Here is a 21,337-nt window from a genome sequence, read left to right as displayed (position 1 = left end):
ATTAGGCCCTATGTTAGTATTTCTAGTGCAGCCACAATGTGAAGGTAACATACGTGTGAGACTTGGTTTTCCTGATCATGTGAAGACATGGTGGCGACCCCGCAGGGGATGGGAAAGAAAACACAATTTGTCATTTCCAAATGTTCGCCCTCGCTCTTGTTTTCTCACTCTTGTGCTCTTTGCCCTTCTTCCAAATGATCCTAAAAGCAATTTTAGTAAACCTCAAGAGTTGATTTACACCCAGGCCCTGTCATCTCAATCAAGCCCTTCAATGGAAGCAGACAAAAGTCTTAACACCAGTCCGAGGCCGAAGAAGGGCCGAGCCAAACGTGTCCTTTTCTTAGCTTGATTTAGGTGGCGGCCCGCTCAGCTCCTCTCGCGCTTCTCCCTTTAGCAGCGCCTTGTGAGAGGGGTTACGCCACGCACAAAGCTACCCACCGTCTGCATTCTTGCCGGGACTGTTGAGGCTGTCAGGGGGGCTCGGCTGATTTAGGGCTTCCCACTTCAGTGGACCCTATAAATTTAAAAACTAATTCAGTACTCTACAGGACTTTGTGTTTTTGTAGCTGGCCCCGCTGCTACTTATCGTTCCTGACAATTTTATGAAGTGCACTTAATGAGCGGCAGATTAAAGGTGGCCTCGGATGGAAGGCGCCTGAGAATACTCGACTGGTTGAGACAAGCCGCTCTGGCCTGTGTGCGAGGGTCACCAGAACAAAGGAGAGGAACGGTTCTAGTACGTATGGTTATGTGGTCGTAAGGTGGTATGCACACATACTAAATACTGCCAACGTCTGCATCTGAGTTATGCCGGGAGGAGAGGGAGGTGGCAGACTCAGCTAAACGTTTAAAATTGTCCAAAAGTCAGACTCAATCCATTCCAGGATGCTGGTCAACAAACTCTGATTTGGTCCAATTTGTAGATTTTTCCCCATAGGAAACAATGAAAGTAGTCCAAAACCGTCTGTTAAAGAGTCAAAACGCATTACTATTTTAGGTCAAATAAATGCTAGACACAGTTAATGATACAGGAGGTCATCGCCCTTCGTATGAGATCCGTTCCTCCGGCGTAAAGTTTAAAGTTGGAATTTATGCTTCATCAACACCAAGGTCACTCTAGCTGTGCCCAGAACATAATAAAATACAGTAGTATGAACACTAAATAAATGTAAATTAAACAGCAATACGAAATAAGGAACACATCATTACTTTTGTATTTGAGGTTGGCTTAGAAGTGGTATTAGAGGGTAGCCACCGGCTCAACAATGAGACCACTATGCTGCTTAGTCATCATTGTCCACTTCAGAGCAGAAGATCCAAAGTAGTTATGTGCAATACCACTGATTTTCTTTCCGATCCGATACTGTGTAAAATTCAGGCTGGTATCGGCAATACCAAACCGATACTTTGTGCAAATGTACCTAATTTGTCAGCTAAAATTGTAAAAGTTCTCTATTTCAAATAATAACATATCTCATGGCATAAAGAATTGAAGACAAAGTCATTGATTTATTTCAAACTCTGAAGTATATTGAGGTAGTGGCGTGAATAACAATATAGCCAAACTAATAAAACAAAAAAAACTCAAACTCTTACAAAGTACATGAAAATGGTGTTTCAAACCATAAAAAAAGGAAATAAGCAAAATTACAAAAGCATTAAAATAAGTTAATTCATAAAAACTAATATTAGAATACTGTAAAAAATAATTAACGATTCCGTTACAAATTTACATTAATGTGAATATTCTCAACATGCGAACTTGACTCAACAAAAGCATCCAAAATTGACTCACTGCATCTTTCACAAGTTTAGTCACTTTTTACAGTGTATTCCTGTTAATGATACGCATTATCTCAAATAATTAAAGTATCAAAAGTATTGATATTATGACTTGTCCAAGGTGGACCCCACCTTCTGCCCAAGGGCAGGGCAGCTGTGATGGACTCCAAAACTGTTATAGGCGGTATCGATAGTTCAGTTTCGACCCGCACATCACCAGTTCAAAGACACCATATTTATTCTTGATGATGGCCGTGGCATTTTGAGTGGCTTGGACATGGCGTGCAGCCAGTGTCTGATTTCACTTTCCTTTTCTTTGACCCAATGCCTCACACTTAGGAGATGAAAAGGGAAAAGGTAACTGTAAAAAACAAAAGCGACATTCTTACACAGTGCGCACTTGATCATTTTTGGGATATACTGCATTGTAACCCTAAAAGATTGTAAAATATAAATAACTGATGGAAGATGTGAAAAGCGTCGCAAGATACATCTCACTTTTTAATGTTCTCGTCACAGTCAGGTGTAAAAAGAAGTTAACCAATGTTATCATATTGGTCTAAATAAAAGATGTATTTATATTTAGCAAAGAACGTCTTAAAAAGACAAGTCATCTTAGGCAGGGTCCAGAGGGATACAAGCCAACGAAACAACTTCTCCTCTCAGAGCTTTTCTTCCTGTCACTTACGCATTCCAATGACGTTCAGTTAGCAATAATGCTGCTAGTGTTTCATGGTGTCACTTATTGGTGATCAATGAAACAGACTCTGTTTCATTAAAACAACCTGATCGCTCATGAAAATGATAATCAAAAAGTGAGTGTGACATATTGCACTGGAATAGAAATGAAATATTCTGACTTTGTGGCTGATGTGCAACAAGATAGGCAAGGTTTTATTGCACAAGTTAGACGGACGTGAATCACTCACTCTTGACCACAGAATGTTAAGAAGACCATTTGGGATTTTGTGAAGTATATTTTGTCTTGAAAAAGATGATTCCAAAAAAAGGTCTTGATAATAAAAGGTTTCCTTTAATTCTGAGTCGCTTATTTGTGAGTCAATGTGTAAATAGTAAAACGCTTGCATTGTATTGTTTTTATTATTATATTGAACACAACATTGAAGGCCAAGTCGTAGCTGCTCATTGCTGGGAATTTGCTTATTTAGCGTTCCATCTATTGCAGTTATTCTCCTTTTACCTCCACAAGGAGGTATATCTAATCGGTGGGGTTTGTTTATTGTCTGAAATGGGATAACGAACATGTGACCCGGATCATTTCTACTACGTTACCTTAAGTTTAAAGGGGAACTGCACTTTTAAAAAAATGTTTGCCTATCGTTCACAATCATTATGAAGTTAAAGTTAAAGTACCAATGATTGTCACACAAGACATAACCGATGGATGGATTTTTAAAAAATGCATTCTAAATATTTAATACATTTGATCAAAAGTTCGCTTACCATGGAGCTTATGGGAGCCTTTCAATTCTGCCTATATAGTCCCTAAAAACATCCAAACACCTCTATTAGGGTTGTATATACATGATGTAGATTATATTTAATGTAGTATCAGGCACATTTTATGATTACATTTAATATTAACATATATTGATAATTTTTAAGCATATGCGGTGCATTAATTTCATAAACGCATCACGTTTGCTTTTTTTTTTCTTCATCACTGCAGACTTTATGAGAGCCAACACACATAATAAAACATCACCTATTGTACAAGGTCTGCTGTCATGAGGGGGCCGACTGCTAAGATGTTCATATATTCCCAATTAGATAAAAAATGTCTCATAATCATAGGGTGTGGGGGGGACCAGCGATTTTCGTGTCGTCCTCGCCAGTTCCAGGTCCAAAACTTCTGTCAAAATGTCCCAACTTGTCGGCTTATGTTCTCAGCCATCTATTTTTCAGGTGAGAGGCATGATTATAATCTACAATAAACTTAGTAGGTACAGGGAAACGAGGAAACAGCTGATTAGTTGATGTAAATATCGGCACACAGGAAGTGATCACGGTGCCGCTGTAAATAGTTTGTCTGCGTTAACGTTTATAGTAATCATATCACTAATACTTTGTTAATATTTGAACTACAAAATGTAAATGGAGTATTGTTGGCGCTTTTTGAAAGTTTTTTTATTGGATTTTATGGGCAAAATAGTGGAGCTCCTAATGAAACCGCTGCAAGCATACTTTTATTTACGTGTACTCAATATTTATGCATAAAAAAAAAATCCATTCGGCAGCCATTCTCCTCGTGAATGTGTGGGTTCTCTCCGGGAACTCCGGCTTCCTCCCACCCTCTAAGACATGCACCTAAGGATAGGTTGTTTGGCAACACTAAATAGGCCCTAGTGTGTGAATGTGTTGGCCCTGTGATGAGGTGGCGACTTGTCCAAAGTGTACGCTGCCTTCCGCCCAAATGCAGCTGAGATAGGCTCCAGAACCTCCTTCGACCCTGAGAGGGACATGCGGTAGGAAATGGATGGCTGGATGGATCATGTCTTTCATATTGATTGTGAACGATAGGCAAAATTTCAAAAAAGTGCAGTTCCCCTTTAAGTTAACTCTGAACCTCTTTGTGTGTGTATGCTCGCAGCCCCACCTCCACCCACAGTGACAAATAGAGTGTGTACTAACAAAAGGGTTCACTCTGTTGAAATAATTTCTTCAATGAGTAAACCTTAAATAGCGTTGTAATAGTCCTTTTCTTTTTACCTCCGCCAGGTGGTATATGTAATCGCTGAAACTTGTTTGTCAGTTTCTTAGTTCATTAACAACATTCCTCAAAGTTTTTTTATTAAATGTTCATAAAATGTCCGATATGGGATAATGCCAGCGACCTCGCTTGCACCCATACTGTCAAATACAGTGGATGCTGACAAGAGGGTTCACTCTGTTTATTCAATGAGTGAACCTTCTCGCACAACATGCAAACTTGCACGTCATGGCCATTATGAGGTTATGTATTCAAAGTTAGCGAAGTTCTGTGAAGTAAGTCTTGCGAGGTACATGACGTCATGTATGACACTAGGTCAAACTCCTCGACTTTAGAGCCATAGTTTACTGAATGGAAACGTTAACACAGTACGCATGTTTATGGAGCTAAACATGGTGTGTTAGATACTTGAGCTTTTTGTTGTGAGTCTGTTGGAGGTCTTTTAAAAAGGAGAAAGGCAGTAAGAGTGTATACACAGAAGGATTTGGGCCAGCAGATGTTCTCCTTGCACTCCATCTATCAAAGAGACTGTCAGCCATTAAAAACAGTGTGTGAGTACTCGGCCTAATCGAACCGAATATTTCCAAGAAGGGTTTCTTTGGTCTTATGGAAGTTATATTTTACATGACACCTTTCATGTATCATTTTCACTCACGTCAAGGGTTTTATCCTGGAATCCTTCTGCAATTTAACACTAAGGATCAGTTCTTTTTTGGTGGTGTCAATAGAGGTAGCGTATCATATACCATGTATGTAATCCCGGGTGGTTGTTTAACGCAAGGCTTGCTTTAACGCATCACAGAGACCAAGTGCAGCACGTGTTTTATGATCTCGTAAACGAGCACTGATGTTGTGAAACGTGTGTCTGTGTGCTTGGGGGGGATGGTGGATGGGCGTCTCTAGTGTCTGATAGGGATTTATCTATGCTCCTCCAACCCACCCCCTTTGTCTGGACGGTGGAGTGCTCCCATGAGAGCCGTGGTGGACACACAGGAATCCTCAGTCCAGATTTCCAGAGATTCTCCCACATCCTTTACACAAGAGTCTGGCTGTCGCACATAAATACGTCACTTGCAGTCTGTAAAATTTACACATTACGATGACAAGACTAGATTTTCACTGGTAATCAGTCTTCAGAATAACTACTATTATTATATATTTATTAACTAGAGGTAACACAATCCAGTGAAAGAATTCAACAGAGCTGCCGTCCCGCAAGAACTAACAAACACAGCTGAGCTAATGCTGATTTGTCTGACTCTCTTGTCGACGTCACACGTGACTTGGCTATAGGCACACACTCTGCTTTCATGAAACGTCTTGCTGCTGCATACACAGGATTTTTTTTTAAAGTAACACAATAATTACTTTCCCTAGTAATTAATTGCATTTATCCAAGAGTCATTATGTTACTAATTCTATTACTTTTTTGGCAAAATAGTGCGTAATTACTTTTTTAAAGTATTTTTCCAAGTACATCTCATAACAACACTGTTCTGCAAGATAAACTTTAATGGATTTTCTTTTTTCAACTGATTAAAACCATTTGTGGGAAGGGTTTAACAATTATTCTGAATATAATACATTATTTTCATTTATATGAGAAATAAAGGCTGTCCAAGTCAGAGTCTAACAATTTATAAATGCAGGTCAAAAGGTGGCACCAAATGAGTCAAACCTTTTATTCCTGACACACACACACACACACACACACACACACACACACACACACACACACACACACACACACACACACAGACACACACACACACACACACACACACAGACACACACACACTCCCGCACACACACACACACACACGCACACACGCACACACACACACACACACACACACACACACACACACGCGCACACACACACACACACACACACACACAGACACACACACACACACAGACACACACACACACACACACACACACACACACACACACACGCACACACACGCACACTTACACGCACAGACGCATGCACGCACGCACGCACACACACACACACACACACGCGCACACACACGCACACTTACACGCACAGACGCATGCACGCACGCACGCACACACACACACACACACACACACGCACGCACGCACACACGCACACGCACACACTCATACCAGTGATCTGGTAAAATGCAACGGTAGCTCAAAAAAAGTTGTTCAAAGATTTGGCTAGTTTGCGGACAACAGAGAAGAGTTATGGTACACATTTTAAGATAATGGTTATCAATAGAGCATAATTATAAAACAACTGTTGAGCAGTTCAAACCTATGATTTAACTGATAATACCGTCAAAAAAAAGTATTTGTCATGGATCATCTTATATTTGACTAAATGTGGTATTTTTTTATTAGTAGGGATATTTTTATTGGTTCTGAAATAAGCAATTCTGGAAAAACAAACCAAACCAATGCATCGCTTGAGCATTATAGCACTGATTGCTCTATCATATTGTATACTATTTGGATTAGTGTTGCCAAATGATTATTTTTTTAACATAATTAATCACATTCCCAGGGCATTCAATCGATCGCCACAGGACTGTTCAGTTTGTTTCAAAAGACATTTTGTCTCTCATCCAAGTAGGCTTTATCAATTCATGCTTATAATGTAGGTTTAGATTTGTCAGCTATGGTCTTACAATTAGATTGGTCAGCTATAGTCAGACACAGACTAATCATTTGGCAACACTAATCAAAATAGTGTACAATGTGACATCATTTTAAATAATTTATAAAAACATTTATTTGTTAACATCATGCGAGGCATCAAGTAAGTGTCAAACATGACATAAACGATGGTAGCAGGCCTCTATTGCCTCCACATTTCATAGTCCAACATCAGTTAATGTGAATAAGTGATATTTTTGCATGCAATTGAACAAAATATGTCCTCTGCTGTTGTTTTTAAACACAGACACACATGGCAATAAAAAAGAACTCTGTAAGAGTGTAAAATAGTTGCTGACAAATCAGACAATACAGACCACAAATGTTATGTGTAATTTTATATTATTTTAACAAGCCTTATATTGTGTTATCTTTTTCTTGCAGATTTTTATCAACAATGAGTGGCAGGACTCAGTGAGCGGGAAGGTCTTTCAAGCGTATAACCCAGCAACTGGAGAGCAGATCTGCGACATCCAGGAGGCAGACAAGGTAACATTTACTTTCCATACTCATATACCTTTGTCTGCTTTTAATGTACTCTGTTGTCTTTGATTGAATTAAATTCAAAACTTGAAGCAGGTCATGAACCCCTTTGCATTATTTAAGGTGAAATGTGTAATTAGTGTCATCTATCACATCAGGCTGATGTCGATAAGGCGGTGCAAGCTGCTCGACTGGCCTTTTCATTAGGTTCTGTGTGGCGAAAGATGGACGCATCTGAGAGGGGCAGACTGCTCTCTAAGCTGGCTGATCTAGTGGAGAGAGACAGCATCTTTCTGGCGGTAAGAGGCCAAGCAAGTTTTGTCCTTTCTATCTAAAAAAAATCTGCTGTTCCTCACGGACATACAAGATTGAAACTAAAGAATACCCATTATTATGTTATCCCCCTGTCCGTTTATCTTTATTATGTTTTTCTTGCTATTTAATGTGCTTTTTGACAAGCATTTTGACTAAAACTTCTGTGTCCAGCAAAAGCAAATAAATTGTCTATGCCCAGTAGGGAAACATATAACTGTAACTTAGCGGCTGTTTTTACAATTTTGTATTATCTTTGGGTCACATTTCACCCAGGGGTGAGTGCAAAGACTGGAACAGTATGGAATTATATGTGAAGAACATAAGGTTGTACTGTACAACATATTTCATTTCATACAATGTCCCCCTCCTCTCTTCAGACTATTGAGTCACTAAACAGTGGGAAGCCTTTTCTGCCCACTCTGTTTGTGGACCTTCAAGGAACCATCAAGACATTGAGATACTTTGCTGGATATGCAGACAAGATCCATGGCACTTCAATTCCGATGGGTAAGAAGAACTGCACAAAAAAAACTGCAATAAATATTGGTCATAACCAATATCCAGTAGTGAGTTTGAATTAAAGATCGACCGATATGTTATTTTTCAGGACCGCTACCTCGCTCAACATGAATAGAATACATCAGTAAACTGTTGGACAAGGCTTTTAAGTTGTTGTTTTTTTAACATAATTTTTTAGGAAATGTCGGACCAAATGTTTTATGCGGCACTAATGCTGTGGTTGATTTAGCACCAAAAACAACAGGGGATATCACAAACACCTTTATTAGGTGTGTCTAAGATGAGCATCAACATTTACATTGAAAAATATGAGACATCTCCTGGGAAAATTGGTAAGAAATATAAGGTTTTTCTTTACCATAATAACTTACCAGCTAATCAATTTTATAGCAGTTTATGGATTGAATACATTGTAAAGTTTCCTCTTGAGGAATCCTGAAATATTGGTTGGTTGAAGGTTGAAGTTTTTTTTCTGACATGTATATGGTTTCAGTATGATATATCACATATTTTACATATTTTTATTTACTCTTTTAGAAGTCTAAAAAAGAGTAGGAAGAAGCAAAGCTTATTTCTTTCTACCCCTTTGTCACTTCATAGCAATTACCACACATGCTCACTTCCTGTTCTCAATTTGCACTACAACTTACATCAATGATTTCTAAATTGTATGATTAATATGAAATATATGATTTCTGAATAACATTAAAATAAAACAAATTCTGGGATCCTCCTTGTATCTTATAGGTGAGGCATTTTTCAAACTGTTAGAGAAATGAGCTGCTGCCTGCTGTTCTTTACCTCTTATATACGTGTTCTATTTGTCAATTTACACAAAGTGTGGATTTTTTGCGGGTTTTATATATTTTTTATCATCTTCATGTCCATCCATCTATGTCGTGTTGTAATTTGATTGAATCACGGAACATGAAAGCTTACTGCACTCCTTGCACACTGCCAGTGTTGGGGACGGAGGCTTGTTGTGCGATCGCTGCAGTAGCGCAAACACACAAAAGGAATGCCAGGAAAGAAGGACAACAACTGAAATTCCTGGCCCAAAAAATGACAGTTTTGACAAGAGGAGAAATGCTTTTGGTGATCAGCACTCTAGGGAGAGAGTAAGAGAGGGAGGGTGTGTGCGGCCGTCTGAGCACAGCAGCGCAGCTTGACAGAAAAGAGCACTGGTTATTGCTACTGACTTACTCTCTACTTATCGCACTTTGTTAGTTTTTTAATACTTAATACTGGAAGCACACGTGTATACAATATATTGTATCTTCTGATGCATTTCTGTTGCAGTTGTAAAAAATAAATATATTCGGCTGATACAGATAAACGAAGGCCAATATCGATATACGTCAAAATGCCAAATATCGGTGCGGATAATTGGTCGGTCCCTAGTTTCAATCTTGACTATGTGGAGTTTGAATATTCTCCCAGTGCTTACTTGGGTCCATAGGTGTGAATGGTTGTTTGTCTATATGTGCACTGCGATGGACTGGGTAGCCTCGATTTACAAACCCCACATTGTAAAACTTTTTGATTAATGAACACTTCGAATAAGAATTTGCTTTGGTGTTCGAACCTTATTTCAGTATACGAACGTTTTACCCACCTATTGTGTGCACCAGCACATCCATTGTGGGTGGGCTGATCAATCTCTGCATTCATTCAGTCAGCACAGCAGTGCCGTTGTTAGCTTCGATGCTCAGTGCTACTTTGTGTGCTTTTTAAGTGGGTTCAGTCTTTTTACAACAGTTTTCTAGTTTTGCTGGCTCATTTGAGTCCAAAGAATGCAATGGATACATGATGTGTAGTTTGAAACATTCAGGAAATACCCACAGCATTGTCGAAACGGCCTTTTTCCAGTACTCAAACCCGAGACATTTTTTTTTTTTTCATTCCTAATCATTGTAGTGAACTGGCTGTTCAAGCGGCTGTTTGCAACATTTGCACAGATGTCTAGAGGGCACTAACTTTTCAATGTATTTTACACAGTATATCCCGCCCACTTCCGGCTTCTAGGACTAAATTACGCCATTACGTACGTATGTAACACATGGCTGTTAGCTAATAATGGTGATTTAGATAGTTATTGTCAGCTGTCATTGCAAGTATATTCGATCATAACAACATGACTGCATATTGTTTGTTGCTTCTCTAGGACTTATTTTTTATGTGTGCTCGCACTTGTTGATGAGACGTGACAATGAGGTGTGTGACCACCGTAAATACCAATCTTTTTATTCAGGCGGGTAAAAATCTTTACTACACAAACTTAGTATTTGTGAAACATATAGAGATTTAAACACAAATGGGTTCTGTAAGCCACCAATGGTAACACAAGCGATCCAATGATGTTTTTACTTTGAAAAATGTCCCTGTGAGCAAGTTGCAAAGAGCCCTTATAAAAGTTATGTAGTTTTGTGATTTCCAATTGTGATTGCGCCACAGGGCTAGTGACAGTGTGTGTGTGTGTGTGTGTGTGTGTGTGTGTGTGTGTGTGTGTGTGTCGGCAGGGCAGATGAAAAATGAGAAAAGTTCATCTAGTTCTTGTTGTGTTACCTATTTTATAAAATAGAAAGTTGATCCATCACCCCTTTGTTAATTTGGTTTGATATACAGTACTGTATAGGGCTTTATATTGTGTTCAAAGTGTTGTTAGGAAATGTCCAATGGGTGATGCAGAGAAGGAAGGCAAGGTAGTGTTACAAAAAGGAAAACATTTAATAAGTCCAAAAGGGTAACAAAGGGCGATGGGGCAGAAGTGCACACCATGGGTATTAACAAAAACAGTTTCTTCAGTGGTCGGCGGAGAAAAAGCCAGGACCCACTAAGCGCAGCAAAAGTCCTCTTAAAACAAGGTGGCTAGGAAACAAAACACAATGAGGTCAAGATTAACAGGATTTAAGAAAAGGCAATGTACCAGGACAGATGAATCAAAGCAGGCACATGTACGTGCGGGGTTCAGGAAACAATAACCGGCAGGGACCAGCTGGCGGTGACGAGCTTAAATGCTACCGGGTAGCGATTAGTTGCAGGTGTGCCTTGCTGGGGACTAATTTACAGAGGAAAGAAACTGACACAAAAAATAAAGAAGGCGGGGAGATGACAAAAACACAACAGTACAGACCTTTACTAAAATATGTACTTTTGTCAAAGCTGGAACCCATTATTCATGTTTACACAGTTTTTTATGGATACATTTTCTTCAATATACACACTTTTCTATTTATGATCCCTGTTCAAGAACCAAATAAGTTCATGAATCAAGGTTCTACTATACTTGACACACAATGTAATGTTGTATTTTTTGCATAGGTTTAAAATACACTTGTCGTTTGTCAGACACTTAAACATTTCCAGAATCATACTTTACACTTTACAGTATATTTTATACATGACTGCTTTACATATTTTAGTTTTAGATTTGTTTCCCCTTAGGCCAGTGGTCCCCAACCACCGGGCCGTGGCCCGATTGGTACCGGGCCGCAGAAGAATTTTTTATTAAAAAAAATATATATATATTTTTTATTTTTTTATTTTTTATTAAATCAACATAAAAAACACCATATACACTTACAAATAATGCACCAACCACAAAAAAACTCCCTTTTTCATGACAAAAACGTCCCTTTTTCATGACAAAGAAGAAGAAATAAAAACAAATTAAAAAAAAGGAAACCTCCCCGGGCCGCGGGACAAATTATTAAGCGTTGACCGGTCCGTGGATACAAAAAGGTTGGGGACCACTGCCTTAGGCAATATCATATTATAACTACAGACAATGTTAGTTACCAACAATTAAGAAACAAAGTATTTTCTATAGAAAATTTCATGTGATATACCGTAACTTTAGAAGGTGGAAATCTACCTTATTTCCCAGAATGCTTTTCTTTGTCCAAATACAAAACATTTTTATTTAGTTTTTGTGTTTGTAAAGTATGTTTTGTGTTCAAGCCAACAGCTTTCTTCCTGTTAAATTCAGTCTCGAGTTATCTAATTCTAGGTTGTCTTTCTGGGAGGGTTTTGTAGACAAGACATTACACTCTAAAATGATTGATAGCAACAACCCATGCTTAGTGAAGTGAGTTATCAAAGTAGAAATCAATGCAAGGACAAACATTTATTGTCCCGAGGAGGCTGCCACAAGTGTTGCCCCTCACATGCCGCTGAATTGGATGAGTCTGGGGGGAGAGGAAAATGGGAAAGTTGGCTGTCTGTTTCAACAGGCCGCACAAAAAGTGAAAAAAGAATAAGAAAGAGGACATGGGAAACCTCCTGATACCGCGCTATTGTCCGACTCAAAGCTTCTCTTGTACTCGCCTGCCAAACCAACCACAGCAAGCGCTTTCCCAGGGCTTTAGTTTAATCTTTATTCCTCTCGTAGACTTCCAGAGAAAACAAACAAGCGTATTCCTGAGGCATGAATGATGTAAGTGTGCTTGTATTTGGACATCTGTCAGGATGAGGCACCGGACACCAGCGTCAACGTCACGCATTTGGGCTTCTACTAATATTATTTTGATCAACACAGACACTATAAAGGCATAGGCGGTGTCCTTAGATTCAATACATTTGTCTACACAGTTTACACTCATCATCTTCCAAAATGAAGGAAAGCAACTAGCACATGTCTTATTGCTTATTTCCTAAATAACAAATAAGGAAATGTTATTGGATCATGCTCCTTTTCCCCCAAGAATACAAACGATTGTAATGGTCGCTGAACGTTCCAGTGAGTATATTGAGTTGTTCTTATTTCAGCCAACTTCTACACAAGCGTTTCCCAATATCAATTGTTTGTGGCTTGGGAACAAGTATGGCACACCCTCAAGTAATGCAAGAGGAATGAGTGAGCCTTTCCAGCATGACCTTAAAAGTTACACGCATGCATGTGCTGTGCACAACGTAATCTCTCACAGGGGTAAATGGAAGCAGGAGTGTAGTGAGTGGATTGACTTACAAACGAGCATGGATGGGCAAAAAACACCAGAGTGACCATTTTCGTATGTTTCAGTCATTTTAACAAAAGCCAGTGTTGAATAAACTTGTTTTCTCTTTGTGTGTGTGTGTCTGCACATGTGCTCCTTCACAGATGGAGACTATCTGACATTTACCAGATATGAACCTATTGGAGTTTGTGGACAAATCATCCCTGTGAGTATAACAATCCCTGCGATTGACATGCATCAAAATACAAATGGACTGTCAAGCAAGAAAAGTGCGGAGCAAACAGTCAAGGCTCATACGGGTAAACCCCTCCAAATGTGAGGTAAGGGATTGAGTAGGTGAAGATAAAAGTTAAGGAGGCAAAGCTGATTGTGCAAGAGTGCGGAAAAGTGTGTGGTTTGCATGTTGATCTCCATGACCGCCTGTGTAAAACAGAAATAACACAGGCCTGCAATGTTGTGCAGCGCTCCATTGCACGTGTTGCAACTCCACCACCTTCTCATAATGCAGCAGGAAGAGAACACATTTTCCCACTTGACTATGTTTAGACAAGAGTGAAAGCGAGAGTAAGTGAGGGGAGAGCGATGACTTATTGTGCTTGACTTATGACCACCCAGTGCCTCATTCTGTTGCATGATGTCTTTTTCATGTGTGTGTGTGTGTGTGTGTGTGTGTGTGTGTGTGTGTGTGTGTGTGTGTGTGTGTGTGATGAACAGTGGAACTTCCCTCTGATGATGACGGCATGGAAGCTAGGCCCGGCGCTGGCATGTGGAAACACCGTTGTCCTCAAACCTGCTGAGCAAACACCGCTCACCTGCCTCTATATGGCGGCGCTTGTCAAGGAGGTAACCCACAGCTATAATCAGTCCAACTAGTCAAAATCTAACTACGGCTCTTCTCTTGCCGTAGTTAGATTTTACGGCTAATACCGAAGCATACCAATGTGCTGTGAAAACAGTTCCTAAGTGTTTGCTCTTACAATAATGTCGCTACAGCTTGGTTATTATACAGGTTACAGAACATAAATGAAGTATTGTTGACAGATTTTGAATGTATTTTTAAAAGCATTTAGAGGTAGAATTGATTGATTTCATTAGCTGCATTGCTAGCCAACAAGAACGAGACGATTTTTACATGTTTGACTGCAAAAAAAACCCAAAACCTTTGTCGTCTTGTCTTTTCCAAGCATTGTGAATGATAGGCAAAATTTAAAAAAAAAGTGCAGTTCTCAGTTACTTTTTCTCTGCCGTCTTCTTGGTTGGACCATGCAGTGGAGGTGGCAATCTTTGGGCACCTTAGGATTTGATTTGATTCTGATTTGTGGGGTGAAGGTTTGATTCTGAATTGATTCTTGATTCAACACAATTATAGTTATATGATATTTGGTAAATGAATTATAATAAAACCTTTTCAAAACAAGTTATACATTACAAAACTTCTCTTGGCTGCTAACAAACAACTTGTACGTTGGCCTAAAAAATATTTTTGAAATTAATTTTTTTAATTAATTAGCCGTAAAAAATGGATGGATGGAATTTAATAAAAGAAAACAGAGCAACCCCAACTCCAACACAAATCACAGTTTTACAATACTTAGGATATACATTTACTAAGCAATTGAGAAGACATATAAATACTATACATTACAATTATTTTTTTTAAATCGATTTTCTAAAATTATAAATTGATCTGGAATCGGAATGAGTAAAGATTGCAATTTGGATGTGAGTGGACTTTTTTGAACACCTCAAATAAGAAGCACTAATACCAGCACAATAGAAGAAAACCATTATGTTATAAAAGTGTGTGATTTCATTCATAAGGAATATAGCAATCTCCATAGGATCCCTTTTTAATCCTTTTTTTCAGGAATATATATATTTTTTGCATGTGCCTTTTCCCGAGACAGCCACGATTTATAGCCGGAAAGCCTGTCATCAAATCTGTTCTTTTTATTGAACTACTGTTGGCAACATATGCTAGCTGTTGCTGTTTTTTATATTTTTTAGTTTGAATAATGTAATTTTGAATTAGTGACATACAGAACCTATACCTAAGATTGTCAATGATCCAATGATTATCCAACAATTCAAAAGAAAAGTAGTGAAAAAAGTCAACTACAAAGTGCCATCAGGGATGTGACTGACAACAGGATTAGTATGGTGATCAGATTAGAAAAATGTTATCATGATCTATCTCATCCTGCGAATCCGGCCTCACCTCAACATGGAGTCTGTCCGTCTGGGTCCTTTCTCTTTTTTGAAGTTCCTTTCGTTTTGTGCTGGTAGGAAGGTTGGGTTGGGTCTGGATTCCCCCATGTTGCCTGTAGTTTTGCTTGGCTCTGCAGTCATCTCCGCTAAGCCTTGTTTCCTCTCATATTGTTTTGACAGGTTGGCTTTCCACCGGGAGTTGTCAATATTTTGCCAGGATTCGGGCCAACGGCGGGAGCGGCGATTGCTTCGCACATGGGCATCGACAAAGTGGCGTTCACAGGATCAACACAGGTATGTTTTCATGTGAAAGAACAGCTGCTGGCTCGTAGTGACACAGTGACCAACATGTGCAGGATAAGCGAGCATGCTGGGTAATTAGAGGACATCGCGCCTGCTTTGGATCCAAAATGACAAACAAATGGGGTCTTATATAAACAGAAAGCCCTGTCATTATTCTTTGTTGGCAAGGATGTCAGATTTTATCTTGCACATGTGCACATATTTGCTCCGTCAAGAGTATACAAACATCTGTTTAAAAAACACTGGCCCTCCTTTGTTAACCCTTTACTGTTCAGCCACACACTACTGTAGTTGTACTTGACTGGAAAGCAGCTCATGGGAAACTAAATAATTGAGTGCATACCATGTTAGGGGATGGATCCAACTGCATTCTTTGCAGCAGATTGCTCTTCTACAGACCATTAATAAATATCTGCTGTTCCTACTGCACTCTAACCTCTATGATAAAAGCTTTTACAGTAAACCAAACACAGAACTAACATTGCTCGCCTGTATTTCACAAAATCCTTTGCCAAATGAGGCATGTCATGTTTTGATTATTCCTGTGCTTTATACAGTCTGTTTTGACTTGGGTGCTGTGCACAGGTATGCATTATTGGCATCTTTGTGATAAGCCTCCATCTTGGACCAAACAAACATAGGGCACTAACTAAAGTGTGAAGCTCAGTGAAATGCAGCAACGTGTGCCATGACATTAACTAATGACTTAATATCAGCTGTACTCAATATGGCCCTGATGGCAACGTGATTATGCAACATTAAAATGCTGAGCGTAGAAAACAACAAATGTTGTGATGAAAACATGCATGGTTTATTGGAGCTAGAGGAAAGAAGAGATGTCCGATCTTGATCGGATTGCCTTTTTTAACTGATTGGCTGAAGAGCTGCAAAGCCAAGCGGATCTTTACCGCAGCGGTTTCCCAGTGTTTACATGACTAAAGATTGTCCATCCATCCATGCATTTACCATTTTCTACCGCTTGTTGATCTTGGGGTCGCAGGGGGGCATGGACTCCAGGAGGGTGTGTGTCCTGCTAGAACACCGGCTCGAATTTGAGAGCAAACTGCAATGAAAAATGAGTAACATTCTCACTGGACGAGATGAAAATGAATGGCTATAATGATGCTGCACACACACTCACCGAACAGAAAAAAACAAGAAGCTAACCGCTAATGCTTCAATGTAAAATAGGAGTGACTGATCCAGATGTCGTACTATTGATAAAAAAGTAATCAGAGCGATATGATTGTTGTTTGTGTTATTCCAAAAATATTTTTTGGGGGTTGTTTTTGTTATTGTTTACAGACTCAAGGAGTCAGCCTCTGGATTTACTCCTTCAGTTTTAGGCCAAAACCCAAATTATTTAAATGGAACCGCTAGTAGTTTTTAATTTTTAAGTTAATGTGCACTTGTTTATTTAGTAAAAAAAAAATGCCACGTAAAATTCAATTCCACAAATTTGATTTAAAGGCCTACTGAAATTAGATTTTCTTATTTAAACGGGGATAGCAGGTCCATTCTATGTGTCATACTTGATCATTTTGCGATATCGCCATTTTTTACTGAAAGGATTTAGTAGAGAACATCGATGATAAAGTTCGCCACTTTTGGTACTTCCTGAAAAAGCCTCGCCTTTACCGGAAGTCGCAGACGATGACGTCACGAGGGTGAGGGCTCCTCACGTCCTCACATTGTTTATAATGGGAGCCTCCAGCAGCAAGAGCTATTTGGACCGAGAAAACGACAATTTCCCTATTAATTTGAGCGAGGATTAGAGATTTGTGGATGATGATATTGATAGCGAAGGACTAGAAGAAAAAAAAATAAATAAAGTTAAAAAAAAAAAAAGGTGATTGCATTGGGACGGATTCAGATGTTTTCAGACACATTTACCAGGATAATTCTGGGAAATCCCTTATCTTTCTATTGTGTTGCTAGTGTTTTAGTGAGATTAAATAGTACCTGATAGTCGGAGGGGTGTGTCCACGGGTGTCTTGAGGTGAGTCTCTGAGGGAAGTCACGGCAGCAGCATGGACGGCGCAAGCTCAGCTGATCTCCGGTAAGAGGTGACTTTTTACCACAATTTTCTCACTGAAACCTGCCGGTTGACAAGTGGTCGGGAACCATGTTCGCTTGACCGCTCTGTGTTTGTGTGGCTAAAGGCTAAAGCTTCCCAACTCCATCTTTCTGCTTTGACTTCTCCATTATTAATTGAACAAATTGCAAAAGATTCAGCAACACAGATGTCCAGAATACTGTTTAATTGCGCGATGAAAAGAGACGACTTTTAGCCGCAAATGATGCTGCGCTGATATGTCCTCTACAGTCCGTGACGTCACGCGCACGCGTCATCATTCCGCGACGTTTTCAACAAGAAACTCCACTGGAAATTTCAAATTGCAATTCAGTAAACTAAACCGCCCGTATTGGCATGTGTTGCAATGTTAATATTTCATCATTGATATATAAACTATCAGACTGCTTGGTCGGTAGTAGTGGGTTTCAGTAGGCCTTTAAAACAATACTAAAAATTCAAAATTTAATAAGACAAGCTTTATAAAAATATGTTATCGTTTTTACTTTAGTTACTTGCTATAAAACATTTTTAGTTCTATAATCTAATGTCAAAACATCGAATGGGGACTCGAAATGGGCTCGAGATTGGAGGCCAAAAACTGGACTCCCCGACAGTAAAGTCATGGCATAATTCAAGTGCACAATCATTCATCTAATTAATTTAGCTGCCAATCATTATATTCAGCTAGTTTTCCACTTAAAGTAGTTACGAACAATGGCCAAATCCCTGTTTTCCTATTGTATAAGATATGTTGTTTTGCAAAGGCGGTATAGTGGGTTTTCCCTCTCACGCGATCTTGCATAACTGCAACTTTTTTTTCAGTTTTTTAATCAACGCGCCTTGATTGAACATTTCCCTGGTGAGTGGTCCGCAAGCTTTTTTTCCTACCGGTTTTCCTGTTGTTTCCTTGTGATCTGGAGTCATTTAGAATGGAAAAGAGCCAATGCTGTCAGAAGCTGCCCGTGCCCAGACAGTGAGTCACCGCAAAGTAGTAGCAAGGATATCAGAGGGAGAGCAGCATCTTCTTGCTGAGTGGAAATCGGTGCTGTGGCTGCAGGTGCATTTTAGCTTTGGACTCCTCCCTGCGGTGACTCACGTGAGACTGTGACTCCTCATGGGCGAGTCTGGCGGTTCAGCAGGCTTTGTTTACCTCTCATTGAGGACATACTAACCTTCCCTTAGTCAGGCACGCTGTGCTGATCAAAGACAGGTGATTCCAAGGCAAATGTTGTGCTGTTTAATTACTCCTGCGGTACCGGGCCAACAAAGCACACTCGACTGTTGAGGAACCATAGTAAGAATGGCTTTTGCTGGCAGAGATGCAAAGCAAAGATTGTTTCATATAAGTGTTGCCTTGGATCTCATTAAATTGTGCAGGTGTACCTAATGAAAGGTAGTTTGAATGGAAGCAGCAATAAACTTTTATGACTGTTAAAGCTTCATTTTATTTTAAAGTGGGAGGCACCAGAAGACTTCAAAAACAAAAAGAATACTTAACTTATTTTTGTAACCTATGTATGTTAGTGTATGTCACTGGCTCCAAAAAAATAAATAAATGAAGCTCAACATTAGAAGACCACCACCGGCTAACAAACATTACTGTGTTTATATAATAATTTGAAAAAAAAAATCTAAATTTTTCACAACTACAATAGAAATTGGGTACAAAAAGTTGATTAACTTAACTTGAATAGCGCTCATTGGTCTCTTGTACACGTGTGTGCACATACACAACATCCATATGTGGATATATCTGTGTGAACGAAAGGTTTTAAAAACAGATGACATGGTTTGTTGTGTTGGTCGTGATCTCAGGATGCAGAGACGGCAGGCGGGGTGCAGGTAAAATGTATTCATTAAAAAATACTAAAAGAGTGCAGCATGGAAGTACACAGTCACAGGCAGCACAGGGAAAGCCATGTAGCATGGAGGTACAAAGCACAGTGATCAAGCTATTCAAATGAAAAAGTTGCTTCATTGGCGTGTCCTGATTGCTAATCAGGGACAGGCGAAAACGCCAGGGCTCAGACAAGCAAAGTGATTGAAAACGGAGGCAAAAATGTAGTGGAAACAAAAATAAGAGCACTGAAGAGGAAATAAAACAAAATACCAAAAACGAAGAATAAATGCTATGAGAAATCATGACACATTTAACATGACGCCTACAGTGGTACATCAATTTAAGAATGTTTTGAGATAAAAGTTGTCTCTTGACTAATTGTTATGCTTTAAGTTGTGAGCAATTTTTTTTTACAGCTGTTCCTGCTCTCATGACAGCTGAATCCAAAACCTAAAATTGTAGCATAACATTACAGTATGTTGTTAGTGATTTCCTGTGCCTGCGTGTGTTAGTGCACGCAAGGCGCTAATGAGCTAACTTCAGTTATGGCAGATGCAAAATGAATATATTTTAGTAGGGCTGTCAAAAATAAGTTGTTAACTCATGTGATTAATCAGATAAAAACCTCACAACTATTTCTATACGCAGATTAATCATCCAGTTTATTTTGACTGTACATGCTCCTTTACCTTAACCGCAGATGGTTACCTGAAAGGCGGCGTGAATTGTTATAGTCAGTGATCAGGTCAATGTATACGTCACTGCAAAGATGAATGAGGAGACTCCGACTCTGGCAAACGTGCATTCAAGTAGAAGATTTGTATAGTGTTCTTGTATGACGTTCTCATCCATCAATCCATTTTTTACCGCTTGTCCCTTCCGGGGCTGTGGTGGGGTTGGAACCTATCCCTGCTGCACTTGGGCGGAAGGCAGGGTACACCCTTGACAAGCTGACACCTCAACGCAGGGCCAACACAGATAGACAGACAACATTCACACTCGCATTCACACACGAGGGCCAGTTAAGTGTTGCCAGTCAGCCTATCCCCAGGTGCAGTTACAGGGAGAACTCCATGCTTAACAAAACAATTCATTTGTGTCCAAATATTGGGCCCTTTTTTAAGTTAATTTAAAATATGCAAGCGTTTACTAACCTGTGATTGTTCATGAGTATTCCTGATTTTAAAATTTGATTAACCGGATTAAAAAAAAAATTAATTTCACAGCACTAACTTTTAGTTCCTATGGTAAGGGAGTTAACAGAATCTAGTGTTAGCACAAAGTACTCTCCCAAAAAAATCTGTTTTTCAGGGAGTGGGGCGGCTCCAGGCGTATTATATTCTCTGAGGGAAGGCTCACTGGCCACACTATGAAAAGCTCTGTTCTAGAGTAAATTAATACATTTCAATGACCAACCCCCAACATCAGTTTCATGT

At 39.4% G+C, this 21,337-nt stretch overlaps 1 protein-coding gene across 1 annotated transcript in view; it reads left to right on the top strand.

The window, feature by feature from the left end:
* The window catches only part of aldh1a2 (aldehyde dehydrogenase 1 family, member A2), a 45,042-nt gene that overhangs the window by 11,855 nt on the left and 11,850 nt on the right, over positions 1 to 21,337 (top strand). Inside the window, exons 2-7 of the mRNA XM_061881927.1 lie at positions 7,586 to 7,690; positions 7,843 to 7,983; positions 8,377 to 8,506; positions 13,617 to 13,678; positions 14,188 to 14,316; positions 15,862 to 15,975. Coding sequence (XP_061737911.1) covers positions 7,586 to 7,690; positions 7,843 to 7,983; positions 8,377 to 8,506; positions 13,617 to 13,678; positions 14,188 to 14,316; positions 15,862 to 15,975 — 681 coding nt within the window. The remainder of the gene's footprint in view (positions 1 to 7,585; positions 7,691 to 7,842; positions 7,984 to 8,376; positions 8,507 to 13,616; positions 13,679 to 14,187; positions 14,317 to 15,861; positions 15,976 to 21,337) is intronic.

This window comes from Nerophis ophidion, linkage group LG02 (assembly GCF_033978795.1).
Source record: "Nerophis ophidion isolate RoL-2023_Sa linkage group LG02, RoL_Noph_v1.0, whole genome shotgun sequence".
In the NCBI taxonomy this organism is placed as follows: Eukaryota; Metazoa; Chordata; class Actinopteri; order Syngnathiformes; family Syngnathidae; genus Nerophis; species Nerophis ophidion.
The sequence above is the reverse complement of the archived record's forward strand: the minus strand, read 5'-3'. Positions and strand labels throughout refer to the sequence as shown.